Source organism: Capra hircus, chromosome 4 (assembly GCF_001704415.2).
Source record: "Capra hircus breed San Clemente chromosome 4, ASM170441v1, whole genome shotgun sequence".
Taxonomy (NCBI): Eukaryota; Metazoa; Chordata; class Mammalia; order Artiodactyla; family Bovidae; genus Capra; species Capra hircus.
In genome coordinates, this window is record NC_030811.1 from 96,541,631 (window position 1) to 96,558,022 (window position 16,392).

The window sequence follows — 16,392 nt, forward strand, 5'->3', positions numbered from 1 at the left end:
CATGGGGTCGCAAAGAGTCGGACACGACTGAGCGACTGAACTGAACTGAAATGAATGGGCATTATCAATCACAATATCATGAGAAGTCCCTAGTCAATTTTTAAAATGACTTCTGATTTATTTATTTATTTTGGCTGTACTAAGTCTTAGTTACGGCATGGGGAATCATTAGTTGTGGCATGAGAACTGTTAGTTGCAGCGTGTGGGATCTAGTTTTCTGATGAGGGATTGAACCTGGCCACCTCTGCAGTGAGATTACAGAGTCTTAGCCACTGGACCACCAGAGAAGTCCTTTAAATGACTTTTTTTTTTTTCTTGACAGAAAGTTTCTCATGTCTCTTTGTACTGAGTTATTTGCAAGTGGCAAATGAGGGCACAAAAGAGCAGCAGGTTTCCGTGCCTTGCATTATCATGAGACATTTGTTACTCATATCAGCACTTTCCAACCATTTTCAATTTAACTGGATGAAAGAAGCGACTGTCAGCAAGGCCCCATTGACTAGGAAGCTCTGACCAAGAGTTTTGGACAGAAAGGTACCTGGAGATATCTTGCACTTCCTCTTTTTGGTTCAGGTAAAGTGTTAACATCCTTTGTTCTGCATGCCTTTGCTCTGCCTAACAGATTTGCAGTGAAAGTGCCTACCTCTGTTGAAGTTTGACAGAGGACCAATTTTTGAACTAGAGAGTTATATTTAGCTGTGTTATTCCTCCCATATATAGGTAAGAAAATATATTTAGTAAAACATACAATCATAAGTGTAAACTTCGGGAAAAAAAGAAAGATAACTTTCGAACTTTTTTGTACTAAGCCATACAAAAAAATGAGAATGGAGAAAATAAGGAAGACAAAGATTGGCCGTGAGCATCGGTATCATTTAAATAGTGAGCTAAGTTCAAATGATTGTAGTAGATCGGTTCACTTGTGCAGGCAAGCTGACTGAGTTCCTGTGATGTAAGGGCTTCCAAATCAATCGGGTGCAGTAAGGTTCCAGTTAAAATACTGATAGAATTCTGTCAAGTTTTGTTTTAATAGGGTCACAAGGGCAAATGTGAAAAAAGCCGTTTTAAATTTCTGAAAAACAAAATTCATAAATGAGCAATTGTTCTACAGGTTACTAGAATTTGTTATGATATCGCAATAATTAAGAGAGCTGGGTACCAGTGTGAAAATAGATACGTCAGTGGAACTGAGGAGAGAGCCTGAAAAGAGTCCTGCTAAGTAGACAAATATATGAACAATATGGACTCTAATTCTTGATATGGGAAGAACTGGGATCCACCAAAGGCAGTTAGGGAGGATATAACATGAAATTAGAACAACTTCATGACAGATACAAAACCAAATTCCAGTTAACTAAAGGAATAGCACGTGAAATGTAAATGATCATTTTTATAGAATTCTAGTCAAAAAAAAAATTATGAGCCAGTCCCAAAAGCAGAGGTAATAAAATAAAAGAGAATAGCACAGAGAAAGGTGCAATTGCTATTTGACAGCATAGTTATAGCAAAGTTAAAATAAACATAAAAACTGAGAGAACATTTGCCACGTATATGAGAGACATGTATACATATATAGAATAGACATAGCCTATAAATCAATACAGAAAGACAATATAATAAAATCATGTGCAACATATATTAAAAAATGAAGCACACACAAAGGAAAACCAATGGCTAATGTATTGAAAAGATTTTCCACGTTCCTGGGGAAATGCAAATTAAAACAAGATGTCATTTTTCACCAATCAATTGGCTGAAAACTGTAAAAGATTGATAGTAGCCAGTGTTAAGCAAGAGGGAAATGCAATTTTGGCAGTGAATTTGGCAGTGGCTAGCAAGATATAAATTTTATAAAGCCTTCAACAACATAATTCCACTGCTAGAAATCTACTTAATTCAAAAATGTGCACAAATGTTCAAGGTATTTATACCGTGATGTTCGTTGTTGCATTAAATTTATTGGCCTAACTGCAAGACTACACGTAACTGCACGACAATGGAGAAACAGTTAAGTTGCGATGGTATGCTAGTCCTTGGTTGACTTTTTCCTTAGATCCAGTCCTCCCCTTCTCCTTCTCTGCTGTGCTCTCCAGGCCACTCCTGCAGACTTCTTTTCCTAGGATCCTTCCTCACTTGGCTTTGGGCTCCTTTAGGTTAAGGGGAAGTACGGCTGAAAGGTTTATTTGGAGGAAGAAACTGAGAAGCCACAGAACCTATTTTTGTTCCCTCTCTGCTTTTATTTGACAGGCCCATCATGGTGCTTTTTCCCTGGGTGACCACAGTCCCCAAGCTCTATTCACCTGACCTCCTCTCTTTTTGCCTATAGTTTAAGGGTGCTAGTGGTTTCCTGGGCTTCCCTGGTGGTTCAGTCAGTAAAGAATCTACCCGCAATGTGGGAAACCTGGGTTCCATCCCTGGGTTGGTAAGATCCCCTGGAGAAGGGCTTGGAGGAGTGGTTTCCTATTGATATTAATCTTTCAGCTCAGTTCAGTTCAGTAGCTCAATCGTGTCCGACTCTTTGCCACACCATGAACTGCGGCACGCCAGGCCTCCCTGTCCATCACCAACTCCTGGAGTTCACTCAGACTTATGTCCATCGAGTCAGTGATGCCATCCAGCCATCTCATCCTCTGTCATCCCCTTCTCCTCCTGCCCCCTATCCCTCCCAGCATCAGAGTCTTTTCCAATGAGTCAACTCTTTGCATGAGTTGGCCAAAGTACCGGAGTTTCAGCTTTAGCATCATTCCTTCCAAAGAACACCCAGGACTGATCTCCTTCAGAATGGACTGGTTGGATCTCCTTGCAGTCCAAGGGACTCTCAAGAGTCTTCTCCAACACCACAGTTCAAAAGCATCAATTCTTTGGCGCTCTGCCTTCTTCATAGTCCAACTCTCACATCCATACATGACTACTGGAAAAACCATAGCCTTGACTAGATGGACCTTAGTCAGCAAAGTAATATCTCTGCTTTTGAATATGCTATCTAGGTTGGTCATAACTTTTCTTCCAAGGAGTAAGTGTCTTTTAATTTCATGGCTGCAATCACCATCTGCAGTGATTTTGGAGCCCCCAAAAATAAAATCTGACACTGTTTCCACTGTTTCCCCATCTATTTCCCATGAAGTGATGGGACCGGATGCCATGATCTTCGTTTTGTGAATGTTGAGCTTTAAGCCAACTTTGTCACTCTCCTCTTTCACTTTCATCAAGAGGCTTTTTAGCTCCTCTTCACTTTCTGCCATAAGGGTGGTGTCATCTGCATATCTGAGTTGACTGATATTTCTCCCAGCAATCTTGATTCCAGCTTGTGTTTCTTGCAGTCCAGCGTTTCTCATGATGTACTCTGCATATAAGTTAAATAAGCAGAGTGACAATATACAGCCTTGACATATATTAATCTTTAGATTCTCTTTATTCCCATTTGGCTTTTTTTACTTCTTTCATTATCTCTGTAATTGATTCTTTGCATTAAAATTCTCTACTTTAAATGCTTTAATTTATTTTGATTGCCTGCTTGGAATATGCATACAATTGTGCAGCTAGTTAAAAAAAAAAAAAGCTGTATTAACATATACCGAGTGCAAGAATGTTCCTGATAAGTTGCTGACTCCAAGAAGGAAAGTTACTGTACCATTTTTTCAATTTAAAAATACTTTACCTATACCTTTGTTTAGTATGATCAGTTTTTTTTTAAACAAAACAATGTGTATGTTTAAATATTAAATGATAATAATGGTGATAATAATTAACCTTTGTAGGGAAAAATAGGTATGTAGGTATGACAAAATGCCCACCAGGATAAGTTGTTAGTGTGAAGTAGAAGGGAGGCATGTATATGAATCTTTTGAGGGGAAGGGCTGTACCTACTTTTGACTTTATTCATTTATTTTTAAAAGTCTTTTCACTTTATGCTTGGATTTTTCCCATGATGCATAACATTTGTAATTTAAAACATTTTTAAAGCAGGTAATAGAGCATTGTGTCTAATATGATCACTTTTATTAAATATATATTTCTGTATGTGTTCATTTGTAACGGGAATCCCCCTGAAAGTACAGTCAGTTCTGCAATATTTTGAAAGTGTGAATTTGCTCCAAAAGGATGAATATATTATGGAATAATTTGAACATGCCTTCTATGTGTGTATGTGATTTTGTCAGGGAGAGTTCCAGGCGAATGCTGAAGGTAGTACCTAACTGAAGCAAAAGGCTTGTGATGATTGTTGTTGAATTGCTAAGTTGTGTCCGACTCTTTGCGACCCCATGGACTGGAACATGCCAGACTTCCCTGCCCTTCACTATCTTCTGGAGCTGGCTCAAACTCATATCCTTTGAATTGGTGATGCCATCCAAAGATTTCATCTTCTGTCATCTTCTTCTCCTCCTGGCCTCAATCCTTCCCAACATCAGAGTCTTTTCCAATGAGTTGGCTCTTTGCATCATGTGCCAAAGTACTGGAGTTGCAGCTTCAGCATCAGTCCTTCCAGTGCCTTCTGATGAATATTTAGGGCTGGTTCCTTTAGCATTGACTGGATTCATCTGCTTGCTGTCCAAGGGACTCGCAAAAGTTTTCTCCAGCACCGTCATTCAAAAGCATCAGTTCTTTGGCACTGGTCCTCTTTACAGTCTAAATATCACATCCATATTGTGAATGAATACTGAAAAAAAAATCATAGCTTTAACTATATGGACCTTTATCATCAAAGTGATGTCTTTGCTTTTTAATATGCTGTCTACATTTGTCATAGCTTTCCTTCCAAAGAGCAAGTGTCCTTTCATTTCATGACTATAGTCATGGCCTACAGTGATTTTGGGGTCTAAGAAAATAAAATCTGTCACTGTTTCCAGCTTTTTCCCTACCTATTTGCCACGAAGTGATGGGACTGGATGCCATGATCTTAGTTTTTTGAATGTTGAGTTTTAAGACAGATTTTCACTCTCTTCTTTCACCCTAATCAAGAGGCTCTTTAGTCCTCTTCACTATCTGCCATTAGAATGGTATGATCTGCATATATGTGGTTATTGATGTTTTTGCCAGCTTGATTCAAGCTTGTGAGTGATCCAGCATGACATTTTATGTGATATCCTCTGCATATAAGTTAAGAAACAGGGTGACAAAATACAGCCTTGATGTACTTCTTTCCCAGTTTTGAACCAGTCTGTTGTTCCATGTAAGGTTATAACTACTGCTTCTTGACCTGCCTGCAGGTTTCTCAGGAGACAGGTAAGGTGGTTTGGTACTCCCATCTCTTTAAGAGTATTCCACAGTTTGTTGTGATCCACACAGTCAAAGGCTTTAGCGTAGTCAATGAAGTAGAAGTAGATGCTTTTCTGGAATTCCCTTGCTTTTTCTATATTCCAGTGGATGCTGGCAATTTGATCTCTGATTCCTCTGCCTTTTATAAATCCAGCTTGAACATCTGGAAGTTCTTGGTTCTCGTAGTTTTGAAGCTTGTCTTGGAGAATTTTGAGCATTACCTTGCAAGCATGTGAAATGAGCACAATTATCTGATAGGCTGAACATTCTTTGGCATTGCCCTTCTTTGGGATTGGAATGAAAATTGATCTTTTCCAGTCCTGTAGCTACTGCTGAGTTTTCCAAATCTGCTGACATATTGAGTGCAGCAATTTCACAGCATCATCTTTGAGGATTTTAAATAGCTCAGCAGGAATTCTGTCACCTCCACTAGCTTTGTTGGTAGTAACGCTTCAAAAGAAACGTAAAAAACGTTACTTGACTTCACACTCCACTCCAGGATGTCTGGTTCTAGGTGGGTGACTGCATCATCGTGGTTATCCAGGTCAGTAAGATCTTTTTGGTATAGTTCTAATGTGTATTCTTGCCACAGATATCAAGGGAACATTTCATGCAAGGATGGGCATGATAAAGGACAGAAATGGTAAGGACCTAGCAGAGGCAGAAGAGATTTAAAAGAGGTGGCCAAGAATACATAGAACAGAAAAGCTTAGGGAGACACAAAATGCATGCACATGTATGTGCCTTAATCATCTGCCACTGTCTACAAGTCTGACTCAGTGTTGTGAGCCATTGTATCCAGATCTCTGGTTTCACAGCTTGCCATATGGTTTCAGATAAGCCTCCTTCATACTCCATAGTACATGGGCAAGTCTTCCAAGACTAGCTTCCACAAACAAAGGTCAGGTCAGATCTTTTTCATGATGAAATACCATATTTATTGTCGTTTTCATGCATTTCTTCATCATATAACAAACTGGCACCTGCCATGCACCTCTGGAAGGGTTAAATAATGTGCTGCTGCAGCTGATGATTTCCATCACCCCCTGCAAGGAATTCAAGGTGGAGAGCAGAAATGAGGCACTCTGTGCTCTGGGAAAACTGGCAGAACAGGTCTTCAGATAGATATTTTTAGAAGCCCAATTCTTATATCTCCTCATTCTAGAAAAACACTAAACTCCTTGGTTACATCTGCTCCTTGTGACTAGCAGTGAGCTTCTTGAAAGTAGCAGAAACTTTCTGCAAAAAATATATGCTTGATTGCATGTGGTTGCCCTCATCAAAATCACATATATACTGACCTTTCCCTCTACCTCTTTGGAGAAACTTCTTAGAGCTATCTGAAATGCTGTGTCCCGGGCTATTGTCCTCATTTTGCCCCAAATAAAATTTAACTTGCAGCTTTTATGTTGTATATTTTAAGTCAATACATACATGTATAAAAGTGTGCTACCATTTTTATTAGGTTCTGATTTTTTCTCCTTTTTGAATGTCTCCTTTTTCTCCTTGTTGACCATTAAGAAGTTTTTGAGTATTGCATTCTAATCCCATTTTTCTCATTAGCCCCATGGTTTTTTATTGTACAGACTTGCATAGTGCAGTGATTTTTAGTAATAAGCATGTCATATGATAGTGGAACTAATTATATCAAAATGTTAATAGTGTCTCTGGGTAGCAATTTATTTGTTGCTTATCTATAGTGTCTGTTTATTTCTCTGAGGACAGTCATGTGTCAATAAGCTAATCACATCTACATACCCCACTCCAGTACTCTTGCCTGGAAAATCCCATGGACGGAGGAGCCTAGTAGGCTGCAGTCCATCGGGTCGCTAAGAGTCGGACACGACTGAGTGACTTCACTTTGACTTTTCACTTTCATGCACTGGAGAAGGAAATGGCAACCCACTCCAGTATTCTTGCCTAGAGAATCCCAGGGACAGGGGAGCCTGGTGGTGTGCCGTCTATGGGGTTGCACAGAGTCGGACACGACTGAAGCGACTTAGCAGCAGCAGTAAACATTTTTGAAAGATGAGGTGGGAGTCAAAGGATGACCATAGCCTATTGTAGGTGAAGGACTGATTTGGAAAGCTTCACTTACTTGTTGGTGATGCAGTTAAGTGCCTTTTAGCCTACCTAAGTGACACAAACAACCCATGCTCCTCCTGGAAAACAGAGATAAGGTCTCTCAGCAACACCTTAACTGCTGCTTCAATCCAAATCCCCATTAGCACTAAGAAGAATACAGATGTGACTAGTCAGCATGCCCTTAAATTGGTTTGCAAACATTCAGATGTGAACATGATACAGATGCAGGAATACACAGGCAGTCACCAGTAAGATATATTTGGTGCTTATTGGCTTTTGAGGTTAGTCTTACTACCTGAGATCAGAACACCTTGTCTCTCAGGAAATGTGACACTGTCGGGAGACTACAAACCTGAGCCCAATGTGAATTTCCAAAGGGAGAGAAAAACAGGTATAATATTTTCCTCATGTGATTTGCATCTTGAATTTCCACCCACTTTTTCAGAACGAACTTTCACTTGCCATCACTTTGTTCCTTCTCTCCAAGGAGGTATCATGTGGGTTTTTTGTTTGTTTCTCTTTTTTAGTGATAAATTACTCCACCTGCAGCTAAACTCCACTGTTTATCTGTGATCTGGGCAGGAGCCATTCCTCCTCTGCCCCTCCCGAGCGTGGGCGGCCTCTGGGTCAGCGCCCTCCGAACTCTGAACTCGTTCCTGATTGATCCTTGTACTTTTCTGCCTCGTCACACACGGTCTGCACGGACTCTGCTGTCGGCTCTGCTCTGTGGGGCTTTGTTCCTCCCGGGTCTCTCTCTGACAGAGGGCTTGATCCGTGCAGCACAGCTCGTTCTGTGTTCAGTCTCTGGCTTCAACCACTGAAGCACAAATACTCTCCAGCTGGGAGTCAGACAAGGGCAGAGATGAAGAACCCAGAAGCCCAACAGGATGTTTCGGTTTCCCAGGGGATTCGCATGATGTTTTATGTGATGAAGCCCAGTGAAACGTCATTCCAAACCCTGGAAGAGGTGCCTGATTATGTACGGAAGGTGAGGCTCTCTGGGAAGAGGCTGCTCTTGCTTTTCTCTTAATAACAAGTAACTTAAACACAGTGTGGGGTTTCATTCATGTCCATTCTTCAAATAATTCTAATAAAAATAGTTTCAAAACAAAGCATGAGGGAAAAGTGGAATTTCCACTTGAACTGATTTTCTGTACAATATCCATAACCATCTCTTCCTATTAAATTTCTCTTCCCTGAAATGTCACTCCAGGATCTGATAAAACTAAAAAAGTTTTCCTGGACACAGTGGCATTACAAATTTAGCTGTTAGAAGTTCAGTATCCAATGGTTATGTGGTATCAGTAAACTTTGTAACAATTTTGTTTCTAAAGGAAAACTTGTCTACCACCTCCCAGGAAATGATTTCCTGTTTTGTTTTGTTCTTGTTGTTGTTGTTTTAAGCAGGGTGGTTCTGAAGAATGGATTCACAGCTGAGCGATCAACCCTGATTTCCTAAGTTTGAACTTAAACCAAGTTTTCTTTGAAACTCTTAAGTATTCAGAGGCACTTTTCACTTCTGGTTCCTGGCTATGATTGGAAGTGGAAATATCCAGAATTAGAACTTGAATACTGAAGTTCCCCACCCTGTCAGAGTTGTTCCTAAAACACTTACTAGTTCAGACCAAAAATAGAAAAGAAAATGACATCAGAAAATATGGTCTTAGGCTTTGGGTTTAGAAAATTTCAGTACTCATGATCAACTTTCAAATGAGAGAATCCCATAATTTTTTCAGGATTTTATATTACCCCTTTCTGATTTTTTAAGGAAAGAATGTGGTACCCACGTCTTTATAAATCATTATTATTTTGTATTATGACATCAAACCTAGCCTGATATTTGTCATCAATTACAGATGATTTTTTTTCTATAAGAGAAAACTGAATGAATAAAACTTGAAGATGTCTAAAATGTTTAAAATGATCTCATTCTCTGAACTACTCAGAAGCAAAATTTTTTGTTCCTACAGTTTCAATTTTTTTCAAAATTTTATTAGAGTATAATCGATCTATAGTGTTGATTAGTTTCTGCTGTACCACAAAGAGTATCAGTTATACATACATATATCCATTCTTTTAAAGATTCTTTTCCCATATAGGTCTTACACAGTACTGAGATGAGTTTTCCATATGCTATACAGTAGGTCCTTATTAGCTGTATATTTTTTATATAGTAGTGTGTATTCCTACAATTTCAATTTTGTGATTCCTGTCGTTGTAATATGAAAAAAATCATGTGCATCTTTAAGGAAAGTGATTTAAAGTGGACCTTATCTTTGTAGTGTATTGATAGATTTATGATTATTGCACTTATTTTAAAAAGTGTTTTCTAGACCTTGAAGCATGTCCTGCCTAATCTTTGTTTTCTTGGCTGAATTATTGTGGTTACATCTATGGTTGTATTTCGTTCTTTGTAAAATATATTTATTTATTTTGGCTGTGCTGGGTTTTCACTGTTGCGTGGGCTTTTCTCTTGTTGCAAGTAGGGGCTGCTCTCTAGTTGTGGTGTGAAGGCTTCTTATTGCCGTGAGTTCTTTCTCTGGGGAGAACAGGTTACAGGGCACACGGGCTTCAGTAGTTGTGGCAACTGGGCTCAGTAGTTGCCGCTCCTGGGCTCTTGAACACAGGCCCAATAGTTGTGGCACTTAGGCTTAGTTGCTCTGCAGCATGCAGAAACTGCCTGGACCGGGGATCTAACCCATGTCTCCCACACTGGCAGACGAATTCTCTGCCACTGAGCTGCCAGGGAAGCCTCCATGGTTATATTTCGTGTCCAAATCGGATGATAGAATTGGAGCACCTTGTTAGTGTGTGTCTGAAATAAACAGATTTCTTTGCCTGTTGGGAGGAAATAATCGAGGATAGGTTCATACCTGTTCTGCTATGAACTATCACTCTGGGCCTCCTACTTCGGGAATGACTAATCAGGAAACTTGGAAGAATGTCATACCAAGCACAGTATCATCTCTCTTCTGTAATTTCCTTTGCAGGCAACTCCATTGTTCATTTCCTTGATGCTGCTTGAGCTGGTTATCAGCTGGATTCGCAAAGGGAAGCCACTGGGTGGTTTGGATGATGCCTTGGCATCTTTGTCAGCCGGCATTATGTCTCAGCTTCCGAGGTGAGTTAGCTAGTTAGCTGTGGTGAGCGAATGAACTTAAATTCTCCAGGTAAGATGAAGAAGAAACCCACTGTATAGGGGATTGGTCTGTTTTTACATACATTCCCAAAGAACTCAGTTACGGTCATTGATTAAATGTTCGATGTTTTGTTCATTCTGAATGTTTTACATCTGTTACTGAAAATACTGCTCTAAGTATTATTTATTGTGATTACTGAATTTATTGGTGCCTCCTTAAATTTTGTGCCCAAGGCAATTGCTTCACTTGTTTTAGCCTAGTCCCAGGCCTGAGTTATCTACTAGGAAATTAATTTTGCGTCAGGCAAATTCACCTGCAGCAGCAATCTCCCTAATCTATGTCACACAAAGCTCTAGATTACTACCGTGGTCTCCTAAGTGGTATCTCTGTCTCTAGTCCTATTTCCCACTCCAGTGTTCTTGCCTGGCGAATCCCAGGGACGGAGGACCCTGGTGGGCTGCCGTCTATGGGGTCTCACAGAGTTGGATACGACTGAAGCGACTTAGCAACAGCAGCAGCAGCAGTCCTATTTCATTTGCAGCCAAATGTTTCCATAACGTGAATCTGGTGGAAACTCCCTCATAGGTTCCTTATGGCCTGAGGATAATTTCTTCCTTAATTTATGGAGGCCTTTGTCTGTCCAGCCTGCCTTCAGGTCCTTTGATTCTTCTTCCCCCATTGCAGTAGCCATTTGCTCCGTATTTGCCATCACCCAGATGTCTCATGTGGTCGTCCAAGTGGCCAGCTCCCATTCATTTCTTCAGTCTAAATATAGACTTCTCATGAAGAGTCATACTCTTCAGCAAGTCTTGTCTGTTTTCCAACCCTCCTTTAGGCATCACTTCACTATGGACTGAAATCACTGTGGAGTATTGTGCCTACACCATAATAGAATTGTCACATGGTATTAAGCTCACCTGTTTGCTCCCCCCCGCCGCCCCCACCGCTGGCCCTTCCTGCTAAGTTGCATGTAACGGGGGAAAAAGAGGTGTTCTTCATAGTTTTAACTCCTATGCCTATAATGATGTACAAAATAATCGTGTGTGTGTGTTTTAGTGGAGTATGGTTTACAATGCTAGTTAATTTCTGCTGTACAATGAAGTGAATCAGTTATGTGAATCATTTATGTGAACAGCAACAGATAGCTCCTTGCTCTTGAGCCTCCCTCACCCCCATCCCACTGCTCTAGGTCATCAAAGAACACAAAGCTGAGCCCTCTGTGCTATTCAGTAGGCTCCCACTGGCTATCTGTTTTATGGATGTTACTGTATATATGTCGGTCCTAATCTCCCAGTTCATCCCACCCTCCCCTTCCCTTCCATGTATACATGTCCATTCCCTATGTCTGTGTCTCTATGACTGTGCCCTGGAACTAGGTTTATCTGTTCCATTTTTCTAGATTCCATTCATGTGTTAATATATGGTATTTGTTTTTCTCTTTCTGACTTACTTCACTCTGTATGATAGACTCTAGGTATAGGAATGAGATTGAATCATTTGTAGAGATACGGCAGAATGTATTTTAAATCTCACATTCTTACAGTGCTATGTTGCTGGTGAAGTCTGAGGATGAAGGGATTAAACAGTGCGTACTGGAGTGGCTTGGCATTTGCTCATCCTCCAGGAGATCTTCCCAACCCAGGGACTGAACCCAAGTCTCTTGCATATGCTGCGTTAGTGTGCTCAATGCAGTTGTATCTGACTCTTGGAGCCCTCGTGGGCTGTAACCCACCAGTCTTCCCTGTTCATGGAATTCTCCCAGCAAGAACACTGGGGTTGCCGTTTCCTCTTCCAGGGGATCTTCCTGGCCCAGGGATTGAATCCTTGTCTCTTGCGTCTCCTGCATTGGCAGGCAGATTCTTTACCACTGCACCACCTGGGGACCCCAAAATAATGAATGCTCTACTACTTTTTAGAAAGAATAAATTATAATGTGTTTAGAGGAGGTACCAGTGAATGGAGAGGGCTCTTCAGTGTATAAGAGTTTTCCTAAGAGGAGAGAGTGAGGGAAGAGTCCCTCAGAAGTCTGTTCCTTGTATTACTGGTGAATGTTCTCATTCCTGCTTCCCACCCATTGCTTCTTTTACTGTTTTAAGAGCTTCACTTCTGACCAGTGCTCACTGCTTTGGAATGTTTGCATGAACCGCCCAGTGGGAAACCAAGGTGGATTTTTTAAAAATAAAATAAGAACTTAAAGATAGCTGAGAAAAGGTAAAATCATTTCCTATAATTGCATAAAATTGTAAATAGAAAGTAAACCTAAAGGCAAAGTTTATTTCATAAATATTACTATGAAAAAGATAGGTTAATAGTTATAAAATAATAGTAATGATAATCAGAATAGTGCCTCTCTGAAAAACTACTCATATGGTTGCATACTGCTGTCAGAATCAGAGAATAATATCTCAAATTATTTTCAATTTCCAGAATACTCTAATTGGGAATTTGCAATTATAGATAATTTCCTTTATTTCATGCCTCCTTTAAACAGAAGTGAACAAAAACTATATTCAGCATACTCAAGGGACAAGTATATTTGACTATTGAAAAATACTCAGTTATAATACTTTATTCTGAGAAACTTGAGTGTATAGTTTTATGGAAATGGAACAATTGATGAATTGTCAAAATAACCTGATAACTGAGAAGTGCCCTGCAGGAACGATTCTGCATCACATGTTTCGTTGAGCTGGAATGAATTTATAAAGAACTCAGGGAGACATCAAATCGGATGAATGCTTCATTATTTCTTTAACTGTTTTAAGTTTGACTTTGGTCACAAGTGAGATTAGATTGTTCTCTTATTATATTGTAACAACTAGAAATGTAAACTGTATCCTCAGTACTCTATTTCTCTTCAACACTGTGATTAAAAGAAAAGGTACAGAATTCTAACAAGATACACAAGGAGTAATATTTCTGCTAAAAAAGAAACCCCCGAATATAAGGGAAATGGGGAGAGAGAAAGAGAAAATAAAACAAACCAGTCCTTCAGGGATAAGCCTGCAGTTTTTTTTTTCTTCAGGTCCCACTCCTCATAACACTCCTTAAGCTAGCACAGGCTGTGAACTCTGGTGCTTTTGAAAGAAAGGGAAAAGGTTGTGAACTTGAATTTGGGGCCTATTTTTTATAGTTGTATTTTGAATGAGAACAGCACCTTACTTCTCTTTTTGTTTGCAGTTTTAAATTATGAAATGTGGATAACTTTGTACATTTTATAAATAATTTTATCTTTTACAGGCTTTTGTCTGAAAGATCTCAGCAAAGCAGATTATCTGGAAATGAAATTTCCCAATGTTTTCATTTATTGTGTTGCTATCACAAAAATTCCCAGACATAAGCAGAGAAGGAAAGCTGATCCTTAGGATCCACTCTTTGCAATCCTCTTTCAGCACAAGATGAGAAGGGGGATTTGACCGAAACTCTTAGAACAATATTTCAGTTGAAACCACAGCATCAAGGGGGATCCTTGTACAGATCGTTAACAGCTGAAGGGTAGATTATCACGACATTGATCATACCCTCTCCGAGGGACTAATTTCATTTTCTACACCAGCAACAGGGGCTTGCCATGTCCTTAAAATACATAATTGCAAGAAAAATGGTAGTATACTATTTGTTAATCCCTTTGTGAGGAATTATAGTTTGGATAGTAATTCCAAATAGGCATGTGGTCTCTGACAAAAATAGTTGGGGAAATCAAAGTGAAACCCTGAACATATTTTTCCACTTTGCCATTCATGTAATGGAAATGCTGTGTGCAGACTTTGAGGAAAAACAATGTTTATTTGAGGATCTCAGTTTCATTATAACATAAAAGTCAAAGTAGCTTGAAGATCAGTAGCATACTTACCATACTGATGGAAAAGATCTATGTGTATCTTTCAAATCTTTATGTAAGGAAAATTATTCAACAGAGACAAGATTGTACCTTGTTTACAAGCCTGTCAGACAGCCCACAATGTGTAATAAATGTCCATCTGTCCTAAGAACCAGATTCTGGGCAGGCTTGCATCTGTTTTCCTCTTCTAGAATCCAGTAGGCAGACTTCTTAGTAAGAATCTAGTCCTGTAGTTATAGACAAGCATGCGTATTTATCGTAGTTAAATGCAGTGTATCATCTGCCGATAACATGCCTTTCTATTGGTTAATTGCACATATGACTATACAAAATAAAATGAAATATTGACTAAATCAATTTTTTTAATCTAGCTAAAACTTGTGAAACATCCTGCTACTGACTGACATGCTAACGAGTGAAAAATAATCACATCTTTTTTTTTTTTGTTTTTCTTGCTTGTTGAAGCAGAACTCAATTTCCAATCCTTCATTAGAAAACTGGGACTTCAATTTGTTACTTCCTTCCAGTGTTTCTGCTTCCATAAATTGCATCCTCCCCAGAGAAATGTTATTCCTGATATAAATACCTATAGTATGTTTGTTTTTAATGGGTTCATTTATTCTGTTGAAACAGCAGATTATAAATCAAATTGCAATAGTTGGAGGTATAATTTAAGCAGGTAAATTTTCAAAGGAGTTGGGGACACTCCACTTTTAATACGTATGAGTCATTGCCAGTTTTTACCGTGGAACTATGTCTGCTATGTTGCGCCAAATGTATCTACAGTCTCATTGGCCGTGGCTGACATGGCAGTTTCCATTCCTGAGAGGAAAGTTTCAGTTCATCAAAAAAATTAATAAATAACAAGCAAAACTTAAAAGGAAGTTAAACTTCTTTGAGATTCTTTGACTCCTTCAGGTAGGACTACAGAATAAAGGAAAATTGTGTACTGCATTTTTATACTAGACTTTAGTAGCAGAGTTGATACTGTTTTTGGCAACATCAAACTTCTAACAAATGAGTGTCTGCCATTTGGGGTGATGAAATTTAGTAAATATGTATTCATTGTCCTAAATAAGAGATATATTCATTTCTGTAATATTAATAATGGTATTTTATTGTGAATATTAATACAGTCATATTAACTGAGAAAATTATGAAAAGAACATCCCAGGCAAACAAAATACATTTTAAAAACCTGCTGCTATGTTAGTTATTTTTGCTAGAGAGAATGCCTCATGTCCTCTTAACTTTTACCTTAGAAACCTCATCAGTAGACTTTGCTGTTTTTTTTTTAACTTTTTATTTTTACTTTATTTTACTTTATAATACTGTATTGTTTTTCTTAATGGTGTAACTTCAGAGATTGCTCTTACACTGTCCTTCCTGAATGAATGAAGCTTCCTTGTGCTTATTAAGTCTGTGTTTGTGTGCTTATTCAATAGAGTTATTGAATTACTTGAAGTAATTTACTTCTTGCAAAGTAAAAAATGTAGCATATTTAGTTCTTTCAAATCCACCGCATTGTGTTTACAGAAGTCTCTGGTTGTGTGGTTGTTTTAAAAAGAAATGAAGTTAAATGATTGACTTGTAAATGTCATTTCACAGTAGGAAATAGCAGTACAAATGTTGCCTGCCTGCAGAAGGTAGAGCTTGTTGTTGTATATTTTGTTATTACTAAGCCAAAATCAGTATTCCACTAGATGGAGCAAAAGTGGCAGTAGCTGTACGGACAGTGCAAGTTCCTGGGCCAGGTATAAGAGATTTTGAAGTAAATAATTTAATTTCTTGGAAAAATCAATATAAATACATCTATATTTCAAATATGTATGTATTTATTTATAACTTTCTGAAACTTGTAAGGTCATTTTGAGTGATCTCATTTAAATATTGGTTTATTTTCTAGTTTATGACAAGATTGTTAGAAATAAAGATGCTTGATTTTTTTTTTCAGTTTTGTATGATCTGGCTAAATTAAACAGTACACATTGCCCTAATGATAGTTATGAAATAGTACAAGTTGGCAGATGTCTGTGAACACTGGGTGCATAATTCTACTGTCTCTGAAAG

The 16,392-nt window shown here is 38.7% G+C and overlaps 1 protein-coding gene across 1 annotated transcript in view; it reads left to right on the top strand.

Annotated features, from left to right (window-relative positions):
• AGMO (alkylglycerol monooxygenase) overlaps positions 8,031–16,392 on the top strand; it is a 395,051-nt gene continuing 386,689 nt past the window's right edge. The window contains exons 1-2 of the mRNA XM_005678988.3: positions 8,031–8,329; positions 10,332–10,462. Coding sequence (XP_005679045.2) covers positions 8,204–8,329; positions 10,332–10,462 — 257 coding nt within the window. The 5' untranslated portion in view covers positions 8,031–8,203. The remainder of the gene's footprint in view (positions 8,330–10,331; positions 10,463–16,392) is intronic.